At 39.8% G+C, this 22,561-nt stretch overlaps 1 protein-coding gene across 1 annotated transcript in view; it reads right to left on the minus strand.

The window, feature by feature from the left end:
• Window positions 1-22,561, minus strand: part of Wdr70 (WD repeat domain 70) — a 226,461-nt gene that overhangs the window by 7,550 nt on the left and 196,350 nt on the right. Inside the window, exons 14-17 of the mRNA XM_027401331.2 lie at window positions 7,732-7,832; window positions 5,872-5,951; window positions 3,944-4,060; window positions 1,843-2,005 (exon numbers count right to left, since the gene is read on the minus strand). Of these exons, the coding sequence (XP_027257132.1) occupies window positions 1,843-2,005; window positions 3,944-4,060; window positions 5,872-5,951; window positions 7,732-7,832 (461 nt within the window). The remainder of the gene's footprint in view (window positions 1-1,842; window positions 2,006-3,943; window positions 4,061-5,871; window positions 5,952-7,731; window positions 7,833-22,561) is intronic.

Raw genomic sequence — 22,561 nt, forward strand, 5'->3', positions numbered from 1 at the left:
GCCATAGCTGACAGAGCTGTCATCCTGGCAGGCTGCTGGCCAGGCTCCGAGCTCCCACACATCTATCCCTGTCTGATGTGTAAGCTAATAGCATTCTGGATCTACATCCTGCCCCTTCCCCAGATAGCTCTCTTCCCCTCCCTCCAGCAGCATCTTTGAACAAGAAACTGTAACTGAATCTGTCCATGTGTGGCTAAACAAGAGTCCTCTATAATCCTGCTATGTTTGAAAACTTTCATGGCTATTACATTGCAAGTGTCAGGACTGAGCTTAGATCCTCAAGTGATACATGCAAAGTGTTCAGACTTCATTTGCAATACCCAAGAATATAGATGAGTATATGCTATGTGCAGCAAGAAGACTTGTGGAGTGTCTAGCGGTGCTTTTCTGTGTTAAAGAGAGATATAGTAAATACACCTTCATTTCATCACTGACAGAAGTCAATTGCAGCGAAGAAAAACAACCAGACACACGTTCTCAGTTACAGTGACCTTTATGAAAAGATCCCTTTAAATATTAGCTTCCCTTCAAACACTTTGCCACTTGGCAGTAAACAGTATACTGTAGCAGGTGAACACAGAAGAAACAGCGCCGTGAGCCCAGATCACAGATTACATGCCACAGACAGGCAATGCCTTCAATTTAGTTAGCAGGCAACAAACACAAGGCACTGAAAATGGGTGGGAGGAAAGAGTGGGAGGAAAATGCAACAGAGAGCTGTATGGCCGGAAGAGCGTAGTACTCAGGTTCAAGGCACTGAGGTTAGCACCAGCTTCAGACCCTCCACGCAGCACAGTCCTCAAGTAAGGGACAACCTGGCAGTGCCTTTCCTCCCCACCTAGTACATTTGTTCAACTAAACAGAAATCACTCACGGTGAAAAACCAGTCTTTAGGTAGTAAAGTCATCAGCAAGCACAACAAGCACCATGAGCTTCAATTAATTCTATTTAAATAAACTTAAAAAGCCAGATGGGTGACTGTTCAAGAAATATATTAATTATGAAGCTGCCTTGGAAAAATCATACAATCTAGACAGACTATGACAGGAGACGGTGGAAAAGACTGAAGGGTGGGTAAAGGCATTACTCTCCACCTTGCCCTCTACAGAAGGACCATACTTTGGCAGTTTTATAAGATAATTAATTAAATATTTACAAACTTCATAAGTTCTAAAAAGTTAGTTTTTTTTGTTTGTTTGTTTTTTTTAGGAAGCCATCCTAACAACTAGATAACAAAGTACAGGAAGGTCGAATCAAAATTCATCATATGTATATCAAAGTAGGAAAATCATAGGATCACTTCAATAGAGATAAAGGAATTAAAAAAATTATGGAGCCAGTGAAATGAGATGACAGGCATTGCTGTCACACCCACATTTCTTGGCCCATTCTTTGTGCTCAAATATGACATAAAAAAGAGGAAGTTAACACTTCCAAGCACTATTGTTATATTCTTCCCAATTCATTAGACATAATAATTTATCTATTTTCAATTTTATTTACTTTTTTGGTGTTGGGGCTTAAATCTATGTTTGTACATACTAAGCACACACTCTACCACTGAGCTATCCTGCCAGTCCTACTTTTCTATTTTATTTTATTTTTTTAAATTTATTATTAGTATCATTATCGTGTGTGTGTGTGTGTGTGTGTGTGTGTGTGTGTGTGTGTGTGTGTGTGTTTACAGAGTTCAGAAGAAAACTCTGCAGAGTCTGTTTTCTTTGCAGCTTTCTGTGGGTTCCAGGGATTGAACTGAGGTCACTGGGTCTACAGACAAGTGCCTTCACCACTAAGCCATCTTGCCAGACCCCACTTTTCTGTTTGAAACAGCTACTTCCTTACTTGGAATATGCTGGCGACACCCAATATGGGTTATCTTCTGCTGCTTTGGCATGACGCAAAATGGCTTCTCTGGGATTACTGTCATCAGTTTTGTCCAAAGCAATATTTTTCACAATGTAGGATGACAGGGTGCCCCCATGGGTTCCAACTCGGCCACCACGACCTGTTTCAAAATAAAAACCCTCGATTAGAAACAGAGAAACAGATGACACATGATTGCAGCTGTGTATGCTATGTATGGAGTGCTTCTATCATCCTTGCAGTTTTCATGATCAAAAAGTAAGGAACCGTCAACCTTTAATGCTTAAAAACAGGAAGAGACATTTTAAAATGTTTGGTTGCCTCATCCAGTATGTACATATCAAGTACTTACTAGTGTCAAGTATATTTTAGGTACATGATTCTCCTAATATCTTTCAGAAAAAAATAAGCATGATGATTGAGAATCTGAGAGTATTGTGATAGATTGTCATTGTTCCTTCTAGTTGTAAGATTCTGAAGTTTGTGACAGCTCCAACATTTCTAAAGTATAGATACTTTATGAAATTAAAAAGACAAAAGCAAAAAAAATTTAAAAAATGTTTGGTTGCTTGATTTGCTAAATTATACTGATTTAAAACAAAAAAAGAAAAAAAATCTCTTAAGGATTGTATTAAAAATTCCCCTAGCATGAATTTATTGGCATTTAATACTAAAAGTAACCACTATTCACTAGCTGCTATTTTTGTTTAAACAAATATATCTTAGGCCTTTCCACAGCCTGTGTATGTTATGCTATAGACACTCTGCTCTGTGTTCTGAGAGAAAACAAGCCATGTGAATACACTGACTCTTCTTGCTTTTCTGCTAGGACTTCTTAGGCAGACAGCAAGCTCAAGGGCAAAGAGCTGCATCCTTCTGGGTCTCTCTCAGCCAGCATGGTGCCTGATAAACAAAATGGACTGACATTTTAGAAAGTTCATTTCAGATCTGATTTTTGGAAAGATAAACACATGAATAACCAAACAATACTGGAAGATTAACTTCTAAATTAAGAAGAAAAATGACCCACTGCCAGAGGCTGGCTAATAACTATTACAACTTTTAGAGAAAGGGGACAACATCAGGCCGAGGTGGCTGAAGAGGTCTTTTGAAAGCAATGGATCATTTTGGGAAGGCCCAAAAAGCAGAGAGTACTGATTTCAATGAGCAGATGAGCTATGCACAAAACTGCAGGCAGGGGGAAGTTCAACTGTGCACAGCTGCAGAGGCATGAAGTCCAAAACTGTACAGGTGAGCCAGCAGACCACAGAGAACCCTGACATATAAAAGTATACAGAGTAGGGGGAAATGGTGGCATTTGGGAGCAGCAGCAACATTAAAGTCAGAGGAACGGGGGGGGGGGGGAGCTGTGTGCAAGACAGGGAGGAAGAATAGAAACAAGGAGAGAGAGAGTTGAAATAATCTAGGCAAGATTATTATTTAGGAACTTTGATTGGCATCAGGGAAGATCCACGAATCATCAAAACAGAAATACAGATGTTTTCAATGTTGAAAGGGCAAATAGTAGTTCTAGAGATAAGACTCTGGAAAATGGACAAGTCAAAGGCTGCAGGCTTGGGTGTCTACAGTAGAAAATGAAATTCTAGAGAAAGGATCATGTCATACTATAAACAATGTGCTGTGTTACTTCTGCTACATGTGTTCTTTCATGTACCTTCTAGTGAAATGGGCAGCTCCATTTTAGCACAGTGAACTAAGTCATGGGCACTTTCCGCCTTGTGTGAAACCTAATCCAGCTTGGATCCCAGGCTAAGAGACCAATGTCATATATTAAGCCAATATTGAGAGCAGCACTTTCAATGCTGGCTTCCAAGGAGCCCCAGAGTTCTAGTGAGGTCACCCAAGGCTCAAGCTAGAGAGGAAAAAGCCCCAGGCATCCTCAATTTCAGTACAGCAGCTCTATCAGTTTTATACATTATGATTCTGGGACTAGAAAAGAAAACATCTGAAAACCACACAAGTCTCTCTGAAGATCAAGAAGCACTCAGGCTTCTCTATATCAGTGACACCACCCTGGCTCCTCATCCCCTTGCTGGACACCTGGGTGGACCATAGTCACCTGGGCCTGCTACAGGAGGTTCTGGCTTGTGCGACTTCAGGGGGTCCAGTCTGTCCTTCTCCAGCTGTTTCCTCGTACTTCGTTGGCGGGGCTCACGGAACATGGGCAAGGCATGAGCTGTGAGAAGTCACATTTGAAAAATTTCATTATAATAATAACCCTTCATCCAAAAACATAGTTGATGCATGACTAACTGAAACAGGAAATGGAAATCATAATGACAGCCTTCATTTAATAATAAAAGACAGCCTTACTGTAACCAATTAGCCAATTTTGTTTGATACCAGACTCATTGTTCACCTCTGTTGGCAGCTAATGGCTCTCAGGAAACACTGTCATGGAAACACCGGTGAGTCTCATCTCCCTAACCATGGGTTAAAGCTCAGTTTCTGTGGTTTTGAAAAGAAACACTCAAATGGAACCCCTTTCTTATTTGTTCTTACAGCACCCACACATCACAACGCCAACAGCGTGCCTGTCAGTCCTCAAGTTTCCTCAGATGCCCCATAAACACTGGAATCACTTCACACGTTTCTGAAATGTGACCACCTCTCAGCTTAAGAGTGACAATACTGAGCAACAGGAAGGGAGGAACACTTAGCCCACTGAAAGTGGGATAAAGGTTGCCTTGAATGCAGGGTGCCTGAATCTCCCAGCATAGGCACTTAGCCCTCCTTCCACATGGTTGGTACACAAAACAAGAGGCGGCTGACAGAGGCACATGTGTTCAACTACTGCCAGGTGTTCACTCAGTTTCAGAATTACATTTTAAACATAAAAAGAATATGGATTTAAGGAGAAACCATGTAATATTGTGGGGGAAAGGGTTACTGTGGAATGTTAACTATCTTTTTGTTGACCTGGAATTTCTTTCAGCCATTATATACAGATTAAAACCTGTTTTCAAAGAGAACACATTTTCAGGGGACTGGAGAAGCCAAAGGCTAAGTGGAATTTACAATCTAAATGAAACATCCCTAACACCTCAAAAATTCTCCCAGCCACCCTCATACTGTCTGCCCCTATTTCCAATTAAGACCAGTCTATTATCACTCACAGTAAATCATGCCTGACCAGTCAGGGAAGCTGAACAGGCAATGACCCCTCATCACTTTGTCAGGCAACATGACACACAATATGCTTAGGTAGGGAAAACTGCTTTTCACTTCAAATAGCTGGAAGAATTTAAATGAGCTATGTGTAATTCCATGCACTGGACTCTTGCAGAGTGCCATGGGATCTCTTGACTGATCACAAACTCCATGGAACTTTGTTTTACAAGAGACCCTTCATCATGAAGAAGGCCAGCAGTAGAGCACCCTGTGGGCTTTAGTCTGAGACACTGGTAAAGTCCACATGGCTGCTCTCTCTTACTCATCTCTGTAGCATCCAAGATTTCTTCCTAACCTGTAATAGATCTGAGGCTGTAGTTTTTAGAACATGGACCTATCAAATTAATAAGGTTATGTGACCACCTGAGAGAAACCATGATGCCCTGGTAAGCTTTCTATTCATATCTCAAGTGTGTTATTACATGGCCATAGATTTCTTAACTAATCTCACTGATGAATTCATTGTTCAACATCACACTGCCAGTCCACAATACAAAAAAGCAAATTCAGGACTCCTGAATCTAAGCCCAGCACTCCCTGTTTATTCATAGAATAATACATTAGCCTTTAAAATGCTGTGATAAAACAATGCATCCAGCTCAGATAGGTGCTTCTCATTTGGATGAGGAGTTACGTGAGGCAAGCCTCATTTCTGCAAAAAATCAAGAAACTCAAGTGATGTTGTCATAAGACTTGTACCTGTGTCCACACGATAGGAGATGATGTAATAGAGGCCTTTTCGACTTTCAAAACCAACAATGAATAAGACGACATAAGAGAAATGTAAGACAGAGAGGAATGCTAACAGCAACTTACGGGTAATGATGTAGTCCTGGGTTAGTGTCTCAGCTTGTTTTGCCTTCCGCTGGGTTTTAACCACACATAATTTTGCTCCCCTACAAGGAGTTAAAACAAATTATTTTCTTTAGTTCACCTTAGTAACAGATAGAGCTGAAACACTGAACTTCTGGTTCTGTTAGAGACTTCCCAAAGCATTCACACACGGGTACACACACACAGACACACACATACACACCTACCTCTGTCCCTCTGCATGTAGTAGACCCCAGCAGAAATTACTCCATGATTGATTTAGGTAACATTGAAACAATGGAAGTTCTTGGCCAATTCATTTTTTAAATTAATTTTAAAGTTCAGATACAGAACACAAGTTTCATTGTAGCATTCCCATAATCATGAAATGCTTTTAGAAACAATCCATGCAGACCATACTGTGGAATTGTTGACTTTCTGAGAGAGACTGACAGGTGGGGTCTTGATGACAATGATTACTGAACTTCTAGAAATTCAAGTCTACCAGTCAGTTTCCACCACCAAGGGAAAGAGGTGTCAAGACATTTAGGACACAGATTTAAAGAGAAATCCACAAAAATAATTTTAACACATAAGACGTTAAAGAGAATTTTATAAACTAACCAACCTCTTCATTTTAAAAGTCAAGGGACTCCAATTTTGGCCTATGTTCCAGAGGAGAGCACCTAGGATCCTACACCAGCAGGACACCAGCATGGCACATGTCTATATCTCAAGGGTCTAAACTGGAGGATACCTAGCAGCGTGGCTCTGGGGATACAACCTCATTAACCAAAAGCCCATTTAAAGTGCCTTACCTCACCTTAGCCATGCCAACCTGTCTCTTTGAATGTAAGTAAGCAATTCTTATAGATCCCAAGTAGAGATAGCGCCTCCCAAATGGGTGTCATAATATAAGGACACTGTCTTTTTAAGTTAGCGGACTCCCCCCACACTAATTCATTAACATTTTTACTTTATTAATAAAAAATCCTACTCATTCTTAAATGCCACTATATAACTTTATTTTATAGAGCAAGGGTTTCAATGCTAGTTCAGAAACCTCTAAAGGAAGACAGGATTGTCCACTTTTATTTAAAGCAAAATTACAGTCGGTGAAACTTCATTCACAAGAATTAGCTTTCCTCTAAAAGCATGTAAGACCTCAAAACAGGCGTACAGGGAAGACCACGAACTTAGCACATGAATTTGTGTACTAACAGAAAGCGGAAAGACCATCTTATTTGGGTGGCAACATATGTCCACCTCCTACAAAAGAAAACGGAAATATCTGAGGAACTGGATGAGCCCCTCATGAAGTTTCCAGACCTTGGGATTACATTGGTATGCTTATGTTTGGCCTGGGGTGAACTAAGGGCTGAGGGAAAAGTTCATGAGCTATTCCTTCCTGTTGACACAGCATAAGCTTGTCAAATATCCAAACTAGCAACTGCTAAAAGCCAAACAAGAAAGGTAAGAAAACAGAAAAGCTGCTTCCATTTCTTCTGAGTGGCCAGTCCCCTTCTCGTTAACCAGGCACATGTATGTATGTATATGGCTGAAGTCACTGCCCAGGTTGTACCCACAGCAGGCAGGATTCCCCCACCCTGCACTCAACATTTCAACCAAAGGCCTGCAAATCCCCAGGCAACTCTGGCTTTGAATTCAGTGCACATCAAGGGTGAGATCTAAATCCCCTTTAAAGCACAATGCTAGGAGTCTGAGGCTTTACTTTGTACCAGCTGCCTTTTCTAAAAGGGTGGATCTCCATCAAAGAGGGAAAGGAACAAAAAGCAAGGGTGAATCAAAGCCCTCCCCCCAGTTGTTGTCATCCATCTCAAACGGGCTATTCCTATGAAATACCTCTGACTTTTGTTGGGGTCGTAGTACACTTTTGCCAATCCATTTCCAGTTCCAACCATGATCTGGTTCAGCTTTGGATGCCACAGGCATCGGACAACACTCTAGAAAGGACAGGTATGGAAGTCAAGTCAAGGCACCGGATAAAAATGGGGGTGGGAGGCTGCTGATACTTGGATGGCTTACCACATCAAATGCCAGTGTGAGAGTAACCTGTAACATTTCAGATATTTTCTTTTAAATCATAACATGGCTTTCTGTAAGTTACATTCCATCCCACCTCTTGTTATCCATGTAAAATCCCACAAAAACCCAAGATGTTCACTTGTGTACATGACACCCCCCCGCTTCTCCTTGGAACCACAGTTAGGCGGTCCCCGTTCCATGTGAGCCTGGCACTGTGGAATGCTGACTCCCTGCGAAGCACACCACTGCAGCAGATTTAGATCTGGTTTTCATGCTTTTACACACACAATATGTCCCGCTGGACTCAGATTGAGGCCAGGTGGTTATTGTTTTTAGTTCACTAAGATCCAAGCTTCATTAAGCTTTTTTACAACAAGCACATATTGGTAGACAATTAATAATCTCTCCCAGCCTATGAGATAAAACAGCAAAACCACGACAGAAATAAAGCAGATATCAAATGCAAAACCTTGATATTAACCTGATGGAAAGCTATTTAAAGAAGTGGCTCACTGAAAGCTGTGACCCTCTGCATTCATTCTGGTGAGGAATGAGTGGTGCTCTGGAGTCCCAAAGAACCTCATCCTGAGTCTCACTGCCTGTGTTCAGTTTTCTTTGGGGAAAGAGGGAAGAGATGGGTGGCATAGCACACAGAGAATCAAACGCGGAAATCTGAAGCTAACACTGGAAAAGCACAAACACCACACACCAAGTTCTGCAGACTCATTTGGAGCAAGATGAGGGGAAGCATTAATACAGCATTCATCAACAGTCCATTTCCTGACACGCTATGCATGTGGACTAGAGTACATTCAGACACTGACATTTGAGGGCCTCATGGTAAAATCAAAGTCCTGGAGCTGTCTCCTGTGTCCAATGTTCTTTACATCTCTGTCTCTAACCATCCCACTCTTTCATTAGGATGGGAAACTCTGAGATCCCTTTAGAAAGAAATTCTGACTCTCATCTGACTGGCTATAGTTAAATGGCTACATACCCTTTTCTGATACTCCAGAGGAACTATGGAAGAGGCTAAAAAGAGCCAGCAAACTTAAAATTCACATCCAACAATACTCCAAGGTGGTTCTTAAGTTGTGAGCCACTGAAGTGGACTGATTCAGTGTTTGCATTTCCCCAACTGGAAGCAGGGATGGGGGATAGGGAGATATAAATTGAAATGACAGGTTTTCACATTATTTTAGCTTTCTTTTAAACAATTTTCCTCAAATCTATGGTGCTGCTATCCAATGTCTGCTAACAAGTGCTAAAACAAAACAAAACAACAGTAACAGGAGAAACATTTGAAATGAATCAATTATATTTGACAGTTTGGTTTTCCTTTTTTCAACTTCTCTCTGTTTTACATGTATTTAGTTAGTTATGGAAAGCAGAGAATGTGTAGGAGTCTGTTCTCCTCTTCCACTACATCAGTTTCCTAGTCTGAACTCAGGTCGTCAGACTTGGTGGCCAGTCTACCTGCTGAGCCACCACACCAGACCCTCTTGCTCTCTATTGCCTATGCTCAGCCCTTCTTTGTCACTGCTGCTTTGTGCAGATGTTCATGGACAGTACTTTAGGATGTATATGTATTGAAGTCAGATTCTCTCCCTGATAAAACTGCTGCAGGTTGGTGAGATGGAATCAAATGTGTCAACAGCTGATGCTTTGCAGGTGCTCGGCCATTGAGACTAATGTGAGAACTATGTCTAGCCCACTGAAAACTTCCTGGTGTTGAGTATGTGGAAACATGAGAAGAGTCACAAACACAACTTCCTAACCATGTTTTTGTAACCCTACCTAGGCTAAGATCACCTGAGCCAACACCATCTCAGGGCTCTGCTTAAATGTCCTGACTTCTCAGACTGCCTTATTTAAAACTATGACCCTTTATCCAGGCGATGGTGGTGCACGCCTTTAAATTCTAGCACTCAGGAGGCAAAGGCAGAGGAATCTTTGTGAGTTCCAGGCCAGCCTGGTCTACTGAGTGAGTTCTGGGACATTCAAAGTTACTCAAGAGAAACTCTGTCTTGAAAAACAAAGCATAACAAACAAAAACTAAACTATGCCTCTTTAACTATGTTCACTCTGATTTTCTTTAATGCCATAACATACATCTTTAATGTAGGATGTAATTTATTTATTATTTATTATGCATGCTATGCCTTTTTAAGCAGAATTCATGTCCCACAGCCAGAGATCTGGATCAGATTTGTTTGGCAGTCTACTCCAAGTGCTTAGACTAGTGTCTGGTGCTCTGCAAATGAGTTAAAAGCTTTTGTGTCACCTATGCCTGGCTGGGTTACTTTGTTAAGTAGAGTTGGAAACAATTTTCAAGTTAAAAATACTTCCTTTCCATGAAGAAGAAATTTAATTTCTGTGTATCACTATTATAACCAACTATCATACAAATCTAGCAAGGTTGGTTCCTTCTTTCATGTGCAGGAACCAGAAAACAAGAAAAGGCACCAAGGGGCTTTCAAGTACCTTCCAAAACCCCAGTCACCTGTGAACAGCCCCAGGATAATGTTAAGGGCATAGCTTTAGAGTTCTTTCTCTTCCTTGGTTCTCTAGAGGTCTGGCTAAGCAGTTACTGGTTCTCAAACATGTTTTCAAGTGAGCAGGGTGAAGAGTTGGAAAACATCCACAATGTAGGCTTGATAAATTCCTAGACACCCAGCCAAATAGGCAGTTTCCAGGGGCAGCAGGTTACTGTTACTCTCTCCCTCTCCACCCAGGGTGTAAATGTTAGAGAGGCAACTGTTCAGGCCAAAAGACCAATGCCTGGTTGCTTTCCAGGGAGGCTGAAGACATTTCACCTCTATTCCTGCTCACATCCTTTATCTCCAGAGCTCTAAGACACACCACACATGACTCTGCTCAGCATAGGCTCCTAGGGACAAGCACATTTACCCTCTTCTCATGCTGAAGCAGGAAAAGGCAAGTAAGAGCCCTTGAACTAAACAGTTATTCCAGAGATCTATCCATTGTGGAGATGAGTCATCAAAGCAGCCAATGAGGGGCCTGTGAGCAGACTAACTTAGGCAAAGGACACTTAAGGCTCAATTACCTTAAGACTGGTTATTAATCAAATACTACAGGGATTCCAAAACACAGAATGAAAAAACAGAATTCAAAGTCAAAGGTGGGTGGGCCTTTTTTGTTTATTAATATTTATTGTGTGTGTTTAGCTAACCTTTGTAAACTTTGCAGCTAATGCGCCTCCATACTTTGTCCTGTCAAGGAAATGCATCTTATAGCAGAGAGCTGGCCATTTGCCAAACCAAACAATCCCTGAGTCGGCAGCAGCAAGCAGAGTTGCCACACTGCTAACTTGTCAAACATACATACTGGGCTTTGCTTAACAACAATGGACACGTGCCTGCTAGGAGTCCAGAACCATCAGAAGACAGATGAGCTATAAATATACAGAAAGAGTGCAATCACTCTCAGCCAACCAGACCACACTCGTCTTCTTAAGAGATGCCTCTTTGGTTAACATGCCTGGACCATGACATGTACTAATTAATGCTGCAAAGCAAGGAAAGGGACATTGCCAAATCAAGGGACCAGAGAAGATCCCAGAGATACAAGACCTACAATAGCAAAGAAAAAGACCTTACCTCATATTAGAACAGCCAGGTGGCAGAAGGCCACTGCAATGCAAGAGCTAGGTTCTGAATTTAATCTGCACACTACACTATAGTAATTTGCCTAATTAAACCGATAAAGTGTTTTATTCTTTCACTAATCCATTTCATCTCACTGAAACATGTGAGTCAACTAATGGCTACTGTTAACTGTCAAAGCTCAATTCCATTCTGGCTCAAAGTTAGTCTGATTCTTTCCCAAAGCCATCTCTAATTTTATTTTAGAATCTGGGCATACAGAATAACCACAAAATGCCCTGAAGTACTTAGCTCTAGCCGCTGCCACCAAGAGATAGTAACTAAGGTTGCAAATCATAAGCAAGATGGTTAGGATGAGTTACAATACATGAATGTGCCAACCACAGAGACCCTCCATCCCTGCAGAGACCAAAAGAAAAGGGGAGATGGAAACAGCAGTGTGTACTATCAACAGTGTCAAGATTCCAAAACAGGAATTTTGGAATTACCCCTTGGTAAAAGTGAGATTGCCATAAAAACTCCAAATAATTATTTCTGTGGTTTTCTGGTTTACTTTAAGTGAAACCATGGAAATGGGGAGAGGAGGGAAGAAAGGCAACGACTGGACATGTGTTTTGGTAGCAAGTGTCTCCTCCCACTGAACAATCTCACTGGCCCTGGAAGTTTATATTATTTTATATAATCGAGTCTTTATATAAAAAAAGTAACCTCATTCCATCTCACAGATGAAAAAAACTGAGATTCTTCTGGGTTACCCAACTTACAACCAGAGTCGACGGAATGGGCCAGGTACCTCCAATTCCAACATTCATTTCCTTATACTATATATCATATGGAACCTTACATTGAAAGATGAAGAAAACTGGCAGGTTTTAAATCATTTCCAAAGCTTCCTAACTCAGAAGTAGAATCTTGGCAAATTGATTTTCAAAGGAAAATAAGGGGGCTAGAGCTGGGGCTCAATGGTAAAATGATTGACCAGTGTTCAAATACCTTACATCTGATCCTCAAAAATGCAAGAGGCTGAGGAACAGATGGTATCACTAAAACCAAAAAAGAAAAATCTAAGTTTGCAAATGTTGCTATAAAAGAAATCAATGCCCAAGCAACATCTTAGATGTGTGTAGTGTGTATATCTAAACAGCACTGTTAAAAAGAAGCCCAGAATCCCTAATAATTTTATACCTTAAACACAATTATGTTCAAACACCACTTCCTGATCCTTCCTAGCTGCTGACGACCCTCACTGAAAACCACACTTTGTCTGTGTTTCTCACATTTGGTTTTTGTGGAAGAAGAACGAAGAAGCAAACCCTGATTCCTTGGAAGAACACGCCATTTTCAGCGATTTCCAATAACCAGCCTGACACCTGTTCATAAAGGCAATGTCCACAATTTCGAAGCCCTGTGCATAAGAAGCCTTAGCCTCATAGCTATCCTCAGGACTGCCCAACACACTTCAGTGGCATGTGTACTGACCCACAAGTAAGAACACAGATCAAGGTGCCAGCCCAAAACAAATGAAAGAAGACAGTTGAAAATGGGAAGGTACTAGAGAAAAAGTGTTCCAGATTTCCACAAGCCCATGATTTATTTCACAGAAAAAGAAAATTGTTTTCTACATTAAAATATTAAGTGAGAGAGGGAGAGAAGTAAAGAGGGAATTGCTTCAGTTCTTTCAGACTATTAGTCTTGTCCTTGTTCCCTCTGCTCTCCCAAAGCCTTGTTTTTCCCAACTTTGGTTTAAGACATATGGGCCTGGGGGTTGGCCTTATTCCTCTGGGCTCAGGCAGTAAATCTGATGAATAAGCTACAGTCTCTAAAAAATAAAAGTCCTCAACACCCACCTGGTCCCATAGAAACATCCCCTGAAGGGAGAGAGTAAAGCCAGACACTTTCTTTATACTTCTCCTTTTGGTCTTTTGAGATAGGGTCTCACTGTGATGGCTTCTCTCCGTATCTTTCCTTTTTTTCATACGCACCTCAATTTCCAGACAGTCCTATCATAGGCTAGCTTTATCATTTCTCATGGAAATCTTTTCCCTTCTCTGTCCCAAATAGTTCTTTCTTTGATAAAGCAGACAGATGCCTGATGCTAGGGCAAAGTTAGAGCATTCTCATGTGTACAACTCTGCATCTGCCATACCTGACAGAGCAGGGCTTCCCAGCCATCCTAGTGCTGTGACCCATTTATTTATTTATTTATTTATTTATTTATTTATTTATTTATTTATTTATTCATTCATTCATTCATTCATTCATTCATTCATTCATTGATGTATACAACATTCTGCCTCCATGTATGTCTGCAGGCCTGAAGAGGGCACCAGATCTTATTATGGATGGTTGTGAGCCACCTTGTGGTTGCTGGGAATTGAACTCAGGACCTCTGGAAGAGCAGCTAGTGCTCTTAACCTCTAAGCCATCTCTCCAGCCCCAGCTGTGACCCTTTAATACAGTTCCTCATGTTGTGATGCCCCCAACCATAAAATTATTTTGTTGCCACTTCATAACCGTAATTTTGTTACTGTTATGAATCATGACTTAAATATGTGTTTTCCGATGGTCTTAGGCAACCCCTGTGGAAGGGTCATTCAAAGCCCTCAAGGGGTTGTGATCCACAGGGTGAGAACCACTGCAATAGAGATACTATGCTTTTTAAATTTCCATCTAATTACCACATTAATTCCCATTAATTGATATCTATTAAGACCAACTTACTTTAGACTGTACTCTAAAATTGAGGTAACCACTAGAGCAGAAAAATATGGAACCTGGTTGTTGTCCTTGATACTAAATGAACCACATCTGTATTTGATAATGTACTTGAAGAATTTCATCACAAGAAAAATTTCTCAGAGAAAATAGAATGTCTCTTGGGTAAAAGAAATTAAATACAATTTCCTTCATCTAATTCAAAACAACAAATGCTAGTTTGCTCTAGTCCCAGAGCTCGAGAAGAAATTATGATCACAAAGAAAGCACAAATCATGACTGGAGAAAGTCTGGTAATTGCTTTTATTGATGAGAGCCTGGGAGCAGGAAACAGAGGACACTGTAGCTGGAATCCACAGTGACACTGGTGGGTGGTCTTTCTGGATGGCTCAGAGACCCAAGGGCCTGACAGGGGTAATCCATCTAACACAACACAACCCCTCACTAGTGGGCACAGCAAGGGTTATTGGAGTTTCAGGACAAGGAGGCCTCTCAGACCTCAATGGCACTTGGGGTACTGGAACCTCAGGCTAACCACTTCTGGCAAATAACAGCCATATCTTTGGGTATCACACGTTACTTTTTATAAGGACCAAGTAGCAAAGAGGATGGTCGATAGCCTCTGTTTCCTTGAAGGCTATAAAGTTGATGTTCATATTTTTCTTGTCTAGGTAAGCCACATTTAATTTTTTACTTTTTAAACTTTTCCTTATGAATTGTGTTTTTAAAATATACTTTTACTTTATTATAAAAATTGGAAATAAACAAAAATGTCATTCACCAAAATTAACCAGACCCAAAGACTACACAACTTAATGAACTTATGCACAAAAAGAATTAGTGTTGTGTTTTTGCAGCACTTCTAGTATCTTGAAGAATGTTTTCTCATACAATCAAAAATTTCCAGTGGTCAAAATTTTTCCAACCTGATCAAAATTCTTACAACCTCATCTACAGACCTAGATCCTTTATGTTTCATTTGTCAATATTTAGAGATGCAGACAATAATAATAATAATAATAATAACAACAACAACAACAACTTATAAACAACAGCCAATCCTTTGTTTATCAGACAAAACACAAATGTATAAAACATACTAACTCTCTTAACTACTAAACAAAAAATACATATGTGATCAAAGAATGGAAATAATTAAGCAAGAAAAACTTTAAAGAAACAGAAAAAAGAGCAGACTTTCCTGGTATAGATGAGTTATACAGGGCATTAAAATAACATCATTTACCTAATAGTACAGGTAAATATGTTTTAAATATCATATTGTTTTATTTAGCCCTTTGGGATCTCAAAAACTCTTCCTACAAGACTAATATCTATGATTCCAGAAAGGGGAAACACTAACCTGAGATATGGTAATAATACACTGCTCGTGTCTTCCACACTAAATGAAGTTGTGAAAATTTATTCAGAGCTCTGCTAAACAGCTGGAAAATGTGTTAGCACAAACCCTTCTTCAGGTTAGAGAAGAAAACCTCAGGAATCCTACAGGGCAGCAAGTCCCTCAGTGAACAAAGGATGGTGCTTCATTAGATGGCTGGCCACAAGGCATTACTGTAATAGATGTTTACAAATTATTTAAAGACTAATGTATTTTTCTGTTCATCTCCAAGCATCTATAAACCAAGATGTACTCATGAACACATGTTCACTCATGCACTCACACTCAAACATGCGCTCTCTCTCCTCTCTGATTTTTAAAAATTATTTAGGTTTTTTGCCTGCATGTATGTCTGTGTACCACTTATGTGCCTAGTGCCCAGAGAGGCCAGAAGAAGACACTGGATCTTCTAGTCCTGGAATTAACAGCAGCTCTGAGCCACCATGTGGGTGCCGAGACTTGAACCCAGGGCCTCTAAAGAAAAGCTAGGGCTCTTAACTGCTAATCCATCTCTCCAGGCTCCTTGTCTGATTTTATAGAGTAAGTTAAGTGTGCTTGTCCCTAAGGTTATATCATCTAGTGTCTGATTATCTATCTGCCTTTGCTATTCATGGTCAGCATGTCTACACAGGGAAATGTAGTCACATTTAAACACCTGTTAAATAAAACATAAGCTTTTGTGGGGAGGACAGAATAAAAGTTTCTACTTAATGAAATAAGAAATATTGCTTAAAGGTTGTGAAGGACTAGAAATGGAAGCAGAAGCACTCGGTGTGAAAGCTGAGCCGAAACCACAGGGAGGAGTTCTACTAGATCCAGTTAGAGGCAAATGCCCCCAGAAAATTGACAAACAGGGTGGTCCTCTTTCTAGTTGTCATTCCTCTCAGGAAGCCAGAGACAATGGTGATAGCCCTTCATCCCATCTAACATAGTGACTTCAGAGTGAGATCATGGTCCATCAGATGATCTTAGGGAAAGACACTCAGCCATAGGATTAAATCTGGAACATCAAGACTCTAATAAGTGTACCTGAATTAAGAATCCACTTGTTAAAAGAACCTAAAAACCATCCTTTTAAAAGAGACTGAAGAAATAACGGGGTGATAGTCATATGTTTCCTTCCTAGTCTAAGAAAAGATATTGATTAGACATTTTAATTTTTAAAAATCTACTTTAATGGGTCTTTTGCCTGCATGTGTATCTACACACCATGTATGGGCAGTTCCTGAAGAAGGCATTGGAGCCCCCTGGGACAGGAATTGCAGGCCATTGTGGGCAGCTATGGAGGCCGGAATCAGACCTGGGTCCTTTGGAAGAGCAACTCTTAACCACTGAGTCACCTGCCCAGCTCCTTGACCAAACACTACAAATGTCGAATGCTAACAAGCAGTATGCACTTCAAGTTCCATGGTGGTGCCCACCTGCAATCCCAACTCGGGAGGCTGAGGAAGCACAATCCACAATCATGAGTTTCACCCCGGCATGGGTTACATGTGATTTTCTTTCTTCTCACTTCAAATCACTGTGTATTTTACAATAGACCACATTCATTAATAGTATAACAACCAAAGCAAATTATATTAAACAGAGTTTAGATTGCCAATATTTTTAGCAAATTTGGGTTTCTTCCACTGAATTCAAACAGCTATTTTTAGTAAGTGTAAAAAAGATAATCAATCTCAAGTTTTAAATAAGCAGACAAAACACAAATGAGCATTCCTTTCATCAAATTAAAAATAAATTATACTCGTGCTGTGACATTCCAAATTATTTTTTGAAACCATTAAAAAATAAAAACAAAAGAAAGTGAGGGATCAGACCATTAGTGTAAATCTCAATAAGAACATTCTGTAATATTTTGCAATCAAAAGTAAAGCAAGAACAACGAAAACATTTTTAGCAAATACCTACCACATACCAAGTGCTATGCTAAGCATTAGGAATGTCATGCACTTACCACACACACACACACAGCACCTGCAGCCCCCCAGAGGCCCTCCCAGTCCAATTTGGTCACTGGAAAATGTAGAATGTCTGAGAAACATTATCAAAGATCATGGAAGTGCTGAGAAAATCCGATCATCAAGGAAAAGGTTTTTGGGTTTTTGCTTTTTTTTTTTTTTTTTTTGGTTTTTTTCTTTTTATTTTATTAAGTTCAGTTCACCCAGACAAGAAAAGGCAGAACAGCAACTTTATAATCATCAAGGAAACAGAGGACACTGACCAGCTGTTCTCCAAGTCCACGAGGACTGGAGTAAAGGATGTGGGCTCTAAACATGAGAATGTGAGACTAAAGAGAGGGAAAGGAACCCTTCGGGGAGGTTGTAAAATTCTTCTGTGAAAAGCAACTCTAGTTTTTTATACAGGGCAGTTAAAATCATAGTTCTCAGACAAAGACATGGATTCTAGAATAATGTGGAGAATTTGCAGAAATTATACCTCACTCCAGACAGCAGCTAATTAAGCAAATCCAGTAGCTCTGGAGTGGTACTACTGTGGAGGGAACACACCATCAGAGCAAGAAAAGTAAGCTACTCTAAGAACAATGACATTGTCTCCTACCATGCCAAGGCCCCCTCTGGGCACATCTGCTGAGATCTGTTTTATGTTGTGCTTCCCATTACCATTGTGACTTTTTTTAATGTAAAGAAGCTCCTGTTTGGTTTTGGGTAAGACAGAGGAAACACAGATTGCGTAGTCCCTCCCTCTGAATGTGGTCACAAAACAGGACAGGAGGACTCTGGGAAGGAAAATCAGTAGGTAAATCTGCGACAAAGTTTAGTGTTCAGTGTTATTACTAAAGTAAAAGTGAGTCAGATGGTCCTCCACCAAGAAGTTAGTAAGTGAATAATAAATAAAATAATGCCTGTGATCAGCAAATATCAAAACGGTAAATAAAGAGAATCAGTCCAACTGAGTTTTCTTTTCCCCTCAGGCTCTAATACAGTTTAGCGCAGCATTACTGATTCTATTTTTATTTAAAATTTTCTAGCATTTTACACATTGTGGATTTCTTATACTAAAATGGGTGTTTGTTTTCTATTTTGTTTTGTTTTGTTTTGTTTTGTTTTAAACAGGGTTTCTCTGTAGCTTTGGAGCCTGTCCTGGAACTCACTCTTTAGACCAGACTGTCCTTTAACTCACAGAGATCCTCCTGCCTTTGCCTCCCAAGTTCTGGGATTAAAGGCATGAGTCACCACTGCCCAGCTAAATTTTCTTTTTATTTTGAGACAGAATTTTCATGTGGCCTGGGCTGACCTCATACTCACTATGCAGCTAAGAAAGACCTTGAAACCCTGATTCTCCTGTTTCTACTAGGATTACAGAAGTACATACTCACTATGCAGCTAAGAAAGACCTTGAACCCCCAACCCTCCTGCTTCTACAAGGATTACAGAAGTACATATGGGACACAGGTGCTGAGGATTGAAACCTGGGCTTTGTGCAAGCACTTTATCAACTGAACTACATCTCAAGCCCTGAATTAAAAATGAATGAATAAATAAATACTGTTGCATGGAGGTGGCTTATCTTATTTACATTTTGGAGCTGAACTTAGCACACAAGAGGCTGTGGGTGTGATTTCCAGCAAGGCAAAGCACAACAAAAGAAAATAAAACAGTCCTAACCATTTAGAAAACCCTCTACTTTACCCTGCAGGCTCTGGTTCTGCCTTAACTATACCTTACTCTATTGTACAAAAATTAGCTTAAAATGGGATGTAGGCCTAAATGTAAAACAGAAAACTACACTTTTTATAAGAGAAAATCAGGGAGATCTGGAGTTAGTCAAGAAGTTCTTGGAAGTGTCACCAAAAGTATAATCTATAAAAGAAACAAATTGATACATTTGACTTGATTTCATCAAGTTTTTAAACTTTTGTTTTCTTAGGGACATTGTTATAACTTGGCAGGTAAATGTCCTTCAGATCCAACAATGTAAGTCAAGACCCAAGTTTGATGCCTGGAACCTATGAGAAGGTAGAAGAGAACCAACTCTACAAAGTTGTCCCCTGACACACACACATGCATGCTGTGGCATCTCTCCCTCCCTCCCTCCCTCCCTCCTCCCTCCCTCCTCTCCTCTCTCTCTCTCTCTCTCTCTCTCTCTCTCTCTCTCTCTCTCTCTCTCTCTCTCTCTCACACACACACACACACACACACACACACACACACGACTAGGAGAAAAAGACCTATAAATCATATACCCCACAAAAGCCTGGTATATAGAATATAAAAAACAATCTCAGGGTAATCTCAGTAGTCTCAGGGAAATGATAATTTATGTTTACACAAAAATTTACATGTGAAATGCTTATTGAAATTCTATTCACAGTTTCAAAAAGATTGAAATGATAAATATCATTTAATTAAACTATTGGTATACATAATCTGCACTAATTATAAAGGCATTCTGGTGAAAAAAAAAATGCCAGTCTCCAAAGGTCACACACTTTATGAAATTCTTGAAAAAATAACAAAACATTGATAGATTAAAGAATAGTGAATGCCAAGGGTTAGGAGTTGGGGGTCAAGAGTGGAATATAGACAGGGATATATGGGGGACTGGGGAGATGAAACTTTATTGATAGAACTGTTCTCTGTATTGGTTGTATTGGTGGTGGCTACATAAATCCATACCTCCCAAGAATTTCCTTCTTGGGGAAATGTAAACCTATTGCCCCTCCTTATATGGCACCAATGACAAGCCAAAGTATAATTCCACTAAAGTCCAACTTTGCAAACCAATGAGTTATGAGGCTTAATTATGGAGCATGGTTGAGGGGTTGTTTACAGACATATGGGTGACCCTAGAGCAGCCATATCACCAAAGTCTCACCCCAGCATGGATGATGACTTTTCCATAGCTACATAAGTGGGAGTCTTCCCTTCCAATTAATAGCCTATAGCTCATAAGGGAATTGCAAATAGGTCCATACTCTGGGTTCTCTTACAATTAGTCAAAAATGGTATGATAAAGATGATGGCTATTATGCTTTTATACAATGTCTTAAAATTACTATACACACTCATTAGAAAGAGGTGAAATTCATTGTATAATTATTTTTTAAAACAATACAATGAAATCAGCAGTGCACTAGTACCTACCATTTTCCTTTATTAAAATACTCCAAGACTTAACAAAGCAGATACTAATGGTCTACAAGGAAATCAATGGCTCCTTTTCTTTCAACACTATTGTGCCTGCGGATGGACATGCAGATGTGCCTATAGATGCATCCTGGATACTGCTGTTATGGAACATTCACAGCATGGTACCTTCAGGTTCTCTAAAAACAAAGAGGTCATTTCACCAAGTCCTTCTTGGACATTAGGAGGCTAACTTAGCAGGCAAAATTTAAGCTAAGTTCTAGTTATGTGAAAATTGTATGCATAAGCACGCTCCTTCCCAGAAAGGGTTTCGTGGCTGTCTGGTGCCACATCTTCCATATTATGAAGGTAGCAAAAACAGAATGCTTTCTTTCACTATATTCGGTAGTATCTTTTTACCCTGGTGACTAAAACCTACCCCTAGATAAAGTAGTACTGACTGACCACTGTGCTAACAGACAGTAAAACACTGTCCTAGGACCTATGCTAGAAATTCTTTGTTGACCTAGAAAAAATAACTAGAAAAGAAAGCATACCATTGCTACACTGGCTGATGTACACTAAATACCAACATCTTCTACTATGTCCAGGTTTCTTTATCACATTCAGAAATCTTGGAAGATCAGGAAATAACCTCTGAAAACCTGCCTTTTTGTTAGGTAAACTGCCCTATCATTTGGCTGTGGGCAAATATTACAAATCTTATTATATACAAATATGTTGATCAGGTTCCTTCTAGGATCTGCATTGTTTAATACTTCAAGAAGTGAACTAAAGTGAAAAGACATTAAGCTGATATCACTTTATTCAACATAATACATAATTCAAAGCAACTGCTATTCTCTAGGCAACCAGCAGCCTGATTGCTCTATAATAAAAATCAGATAATGGAAAGCTAGTTAATTCAAAGCTCACATTTTCCATCTCCCTGTGTTTTGCATTAAGAAGGTTTCATTATATTTGAGAAGGCAGATAAACACCAAATGCAGTCTTTGGAGTTTCATTTCTGTTGGCATTTGCACTGTTGGTAGCTCAAGTTCTCTTGTGCATTACTACTGGTATAAACCTGACCTGGCAAAGATGCTCAACTCCTGTACTTCTAGAAGCCTTCAGAGTGGGGCATTTCTGCCTGAACTGGAAGTTTGTATCACTGAGACATGATTAGTCTATTTTCACTAGCAAAGGAAGAACAGATGGAGTCCTCTGCTCCTTCTGAGACAAGCTCTCACATGTGGGGCTTCAGTAATTTGTTTGAAGTGAATTCCCAGATCACATATATCTGTATTCAAATGTAAGAACAAAGACACATTAACTCTGAGCACTTCTGGAATATTCATTTATTTGAATTACCTTTCCGCTCTCCTCCACAGGCATAAATAATAGAGGATGAGTACAGTCTGAGTGGTCATCACTTATAAATTAAGGTAAATAGCTACCTTCATGAACAGTCTTTTCTTTTATGGCCCTTTTATATTCATCTATTCTTCCTCTTCAATTCCTTAATACTTAAAATATTGGTACTCTCCCTTAATGAGAATACACTTGAGGGATGGAAAGATGAATCAGAGGTTAAGAGCACTGGCTACTTGTCCTGAAGTCCTGAGTTCAATAACCAGCAACTACATGGCAAATCACAAGCATTTATAATGAGGTCTGATGCCCTCTTCTTGTATGCAGGCATTCATGAAGATAAAGCACTCATACACAAAAATAAATAAATAAATAAATAAATAAAATATAAAGAGAGCAATATATATATATAATAAGTTAAATATATTGTGTGTAATACTTTTATG

This window comes from Cricetulus griseus, chromosome 2 (assembly GCF_003668045.3).
Source record: "Cricetulus griseus strain 17A/GY chromosome 2, alternate assembly CriGri-PICRH-1.0, whole genome shotgun sequence".
NCBI classification, from domain to species: domain Eukaryota; kingdom Metazoa; phylum Chordata; class Mammalia; order Rodentia; family Cricetidae; genus Cricetulus; species Cricetulus griseus.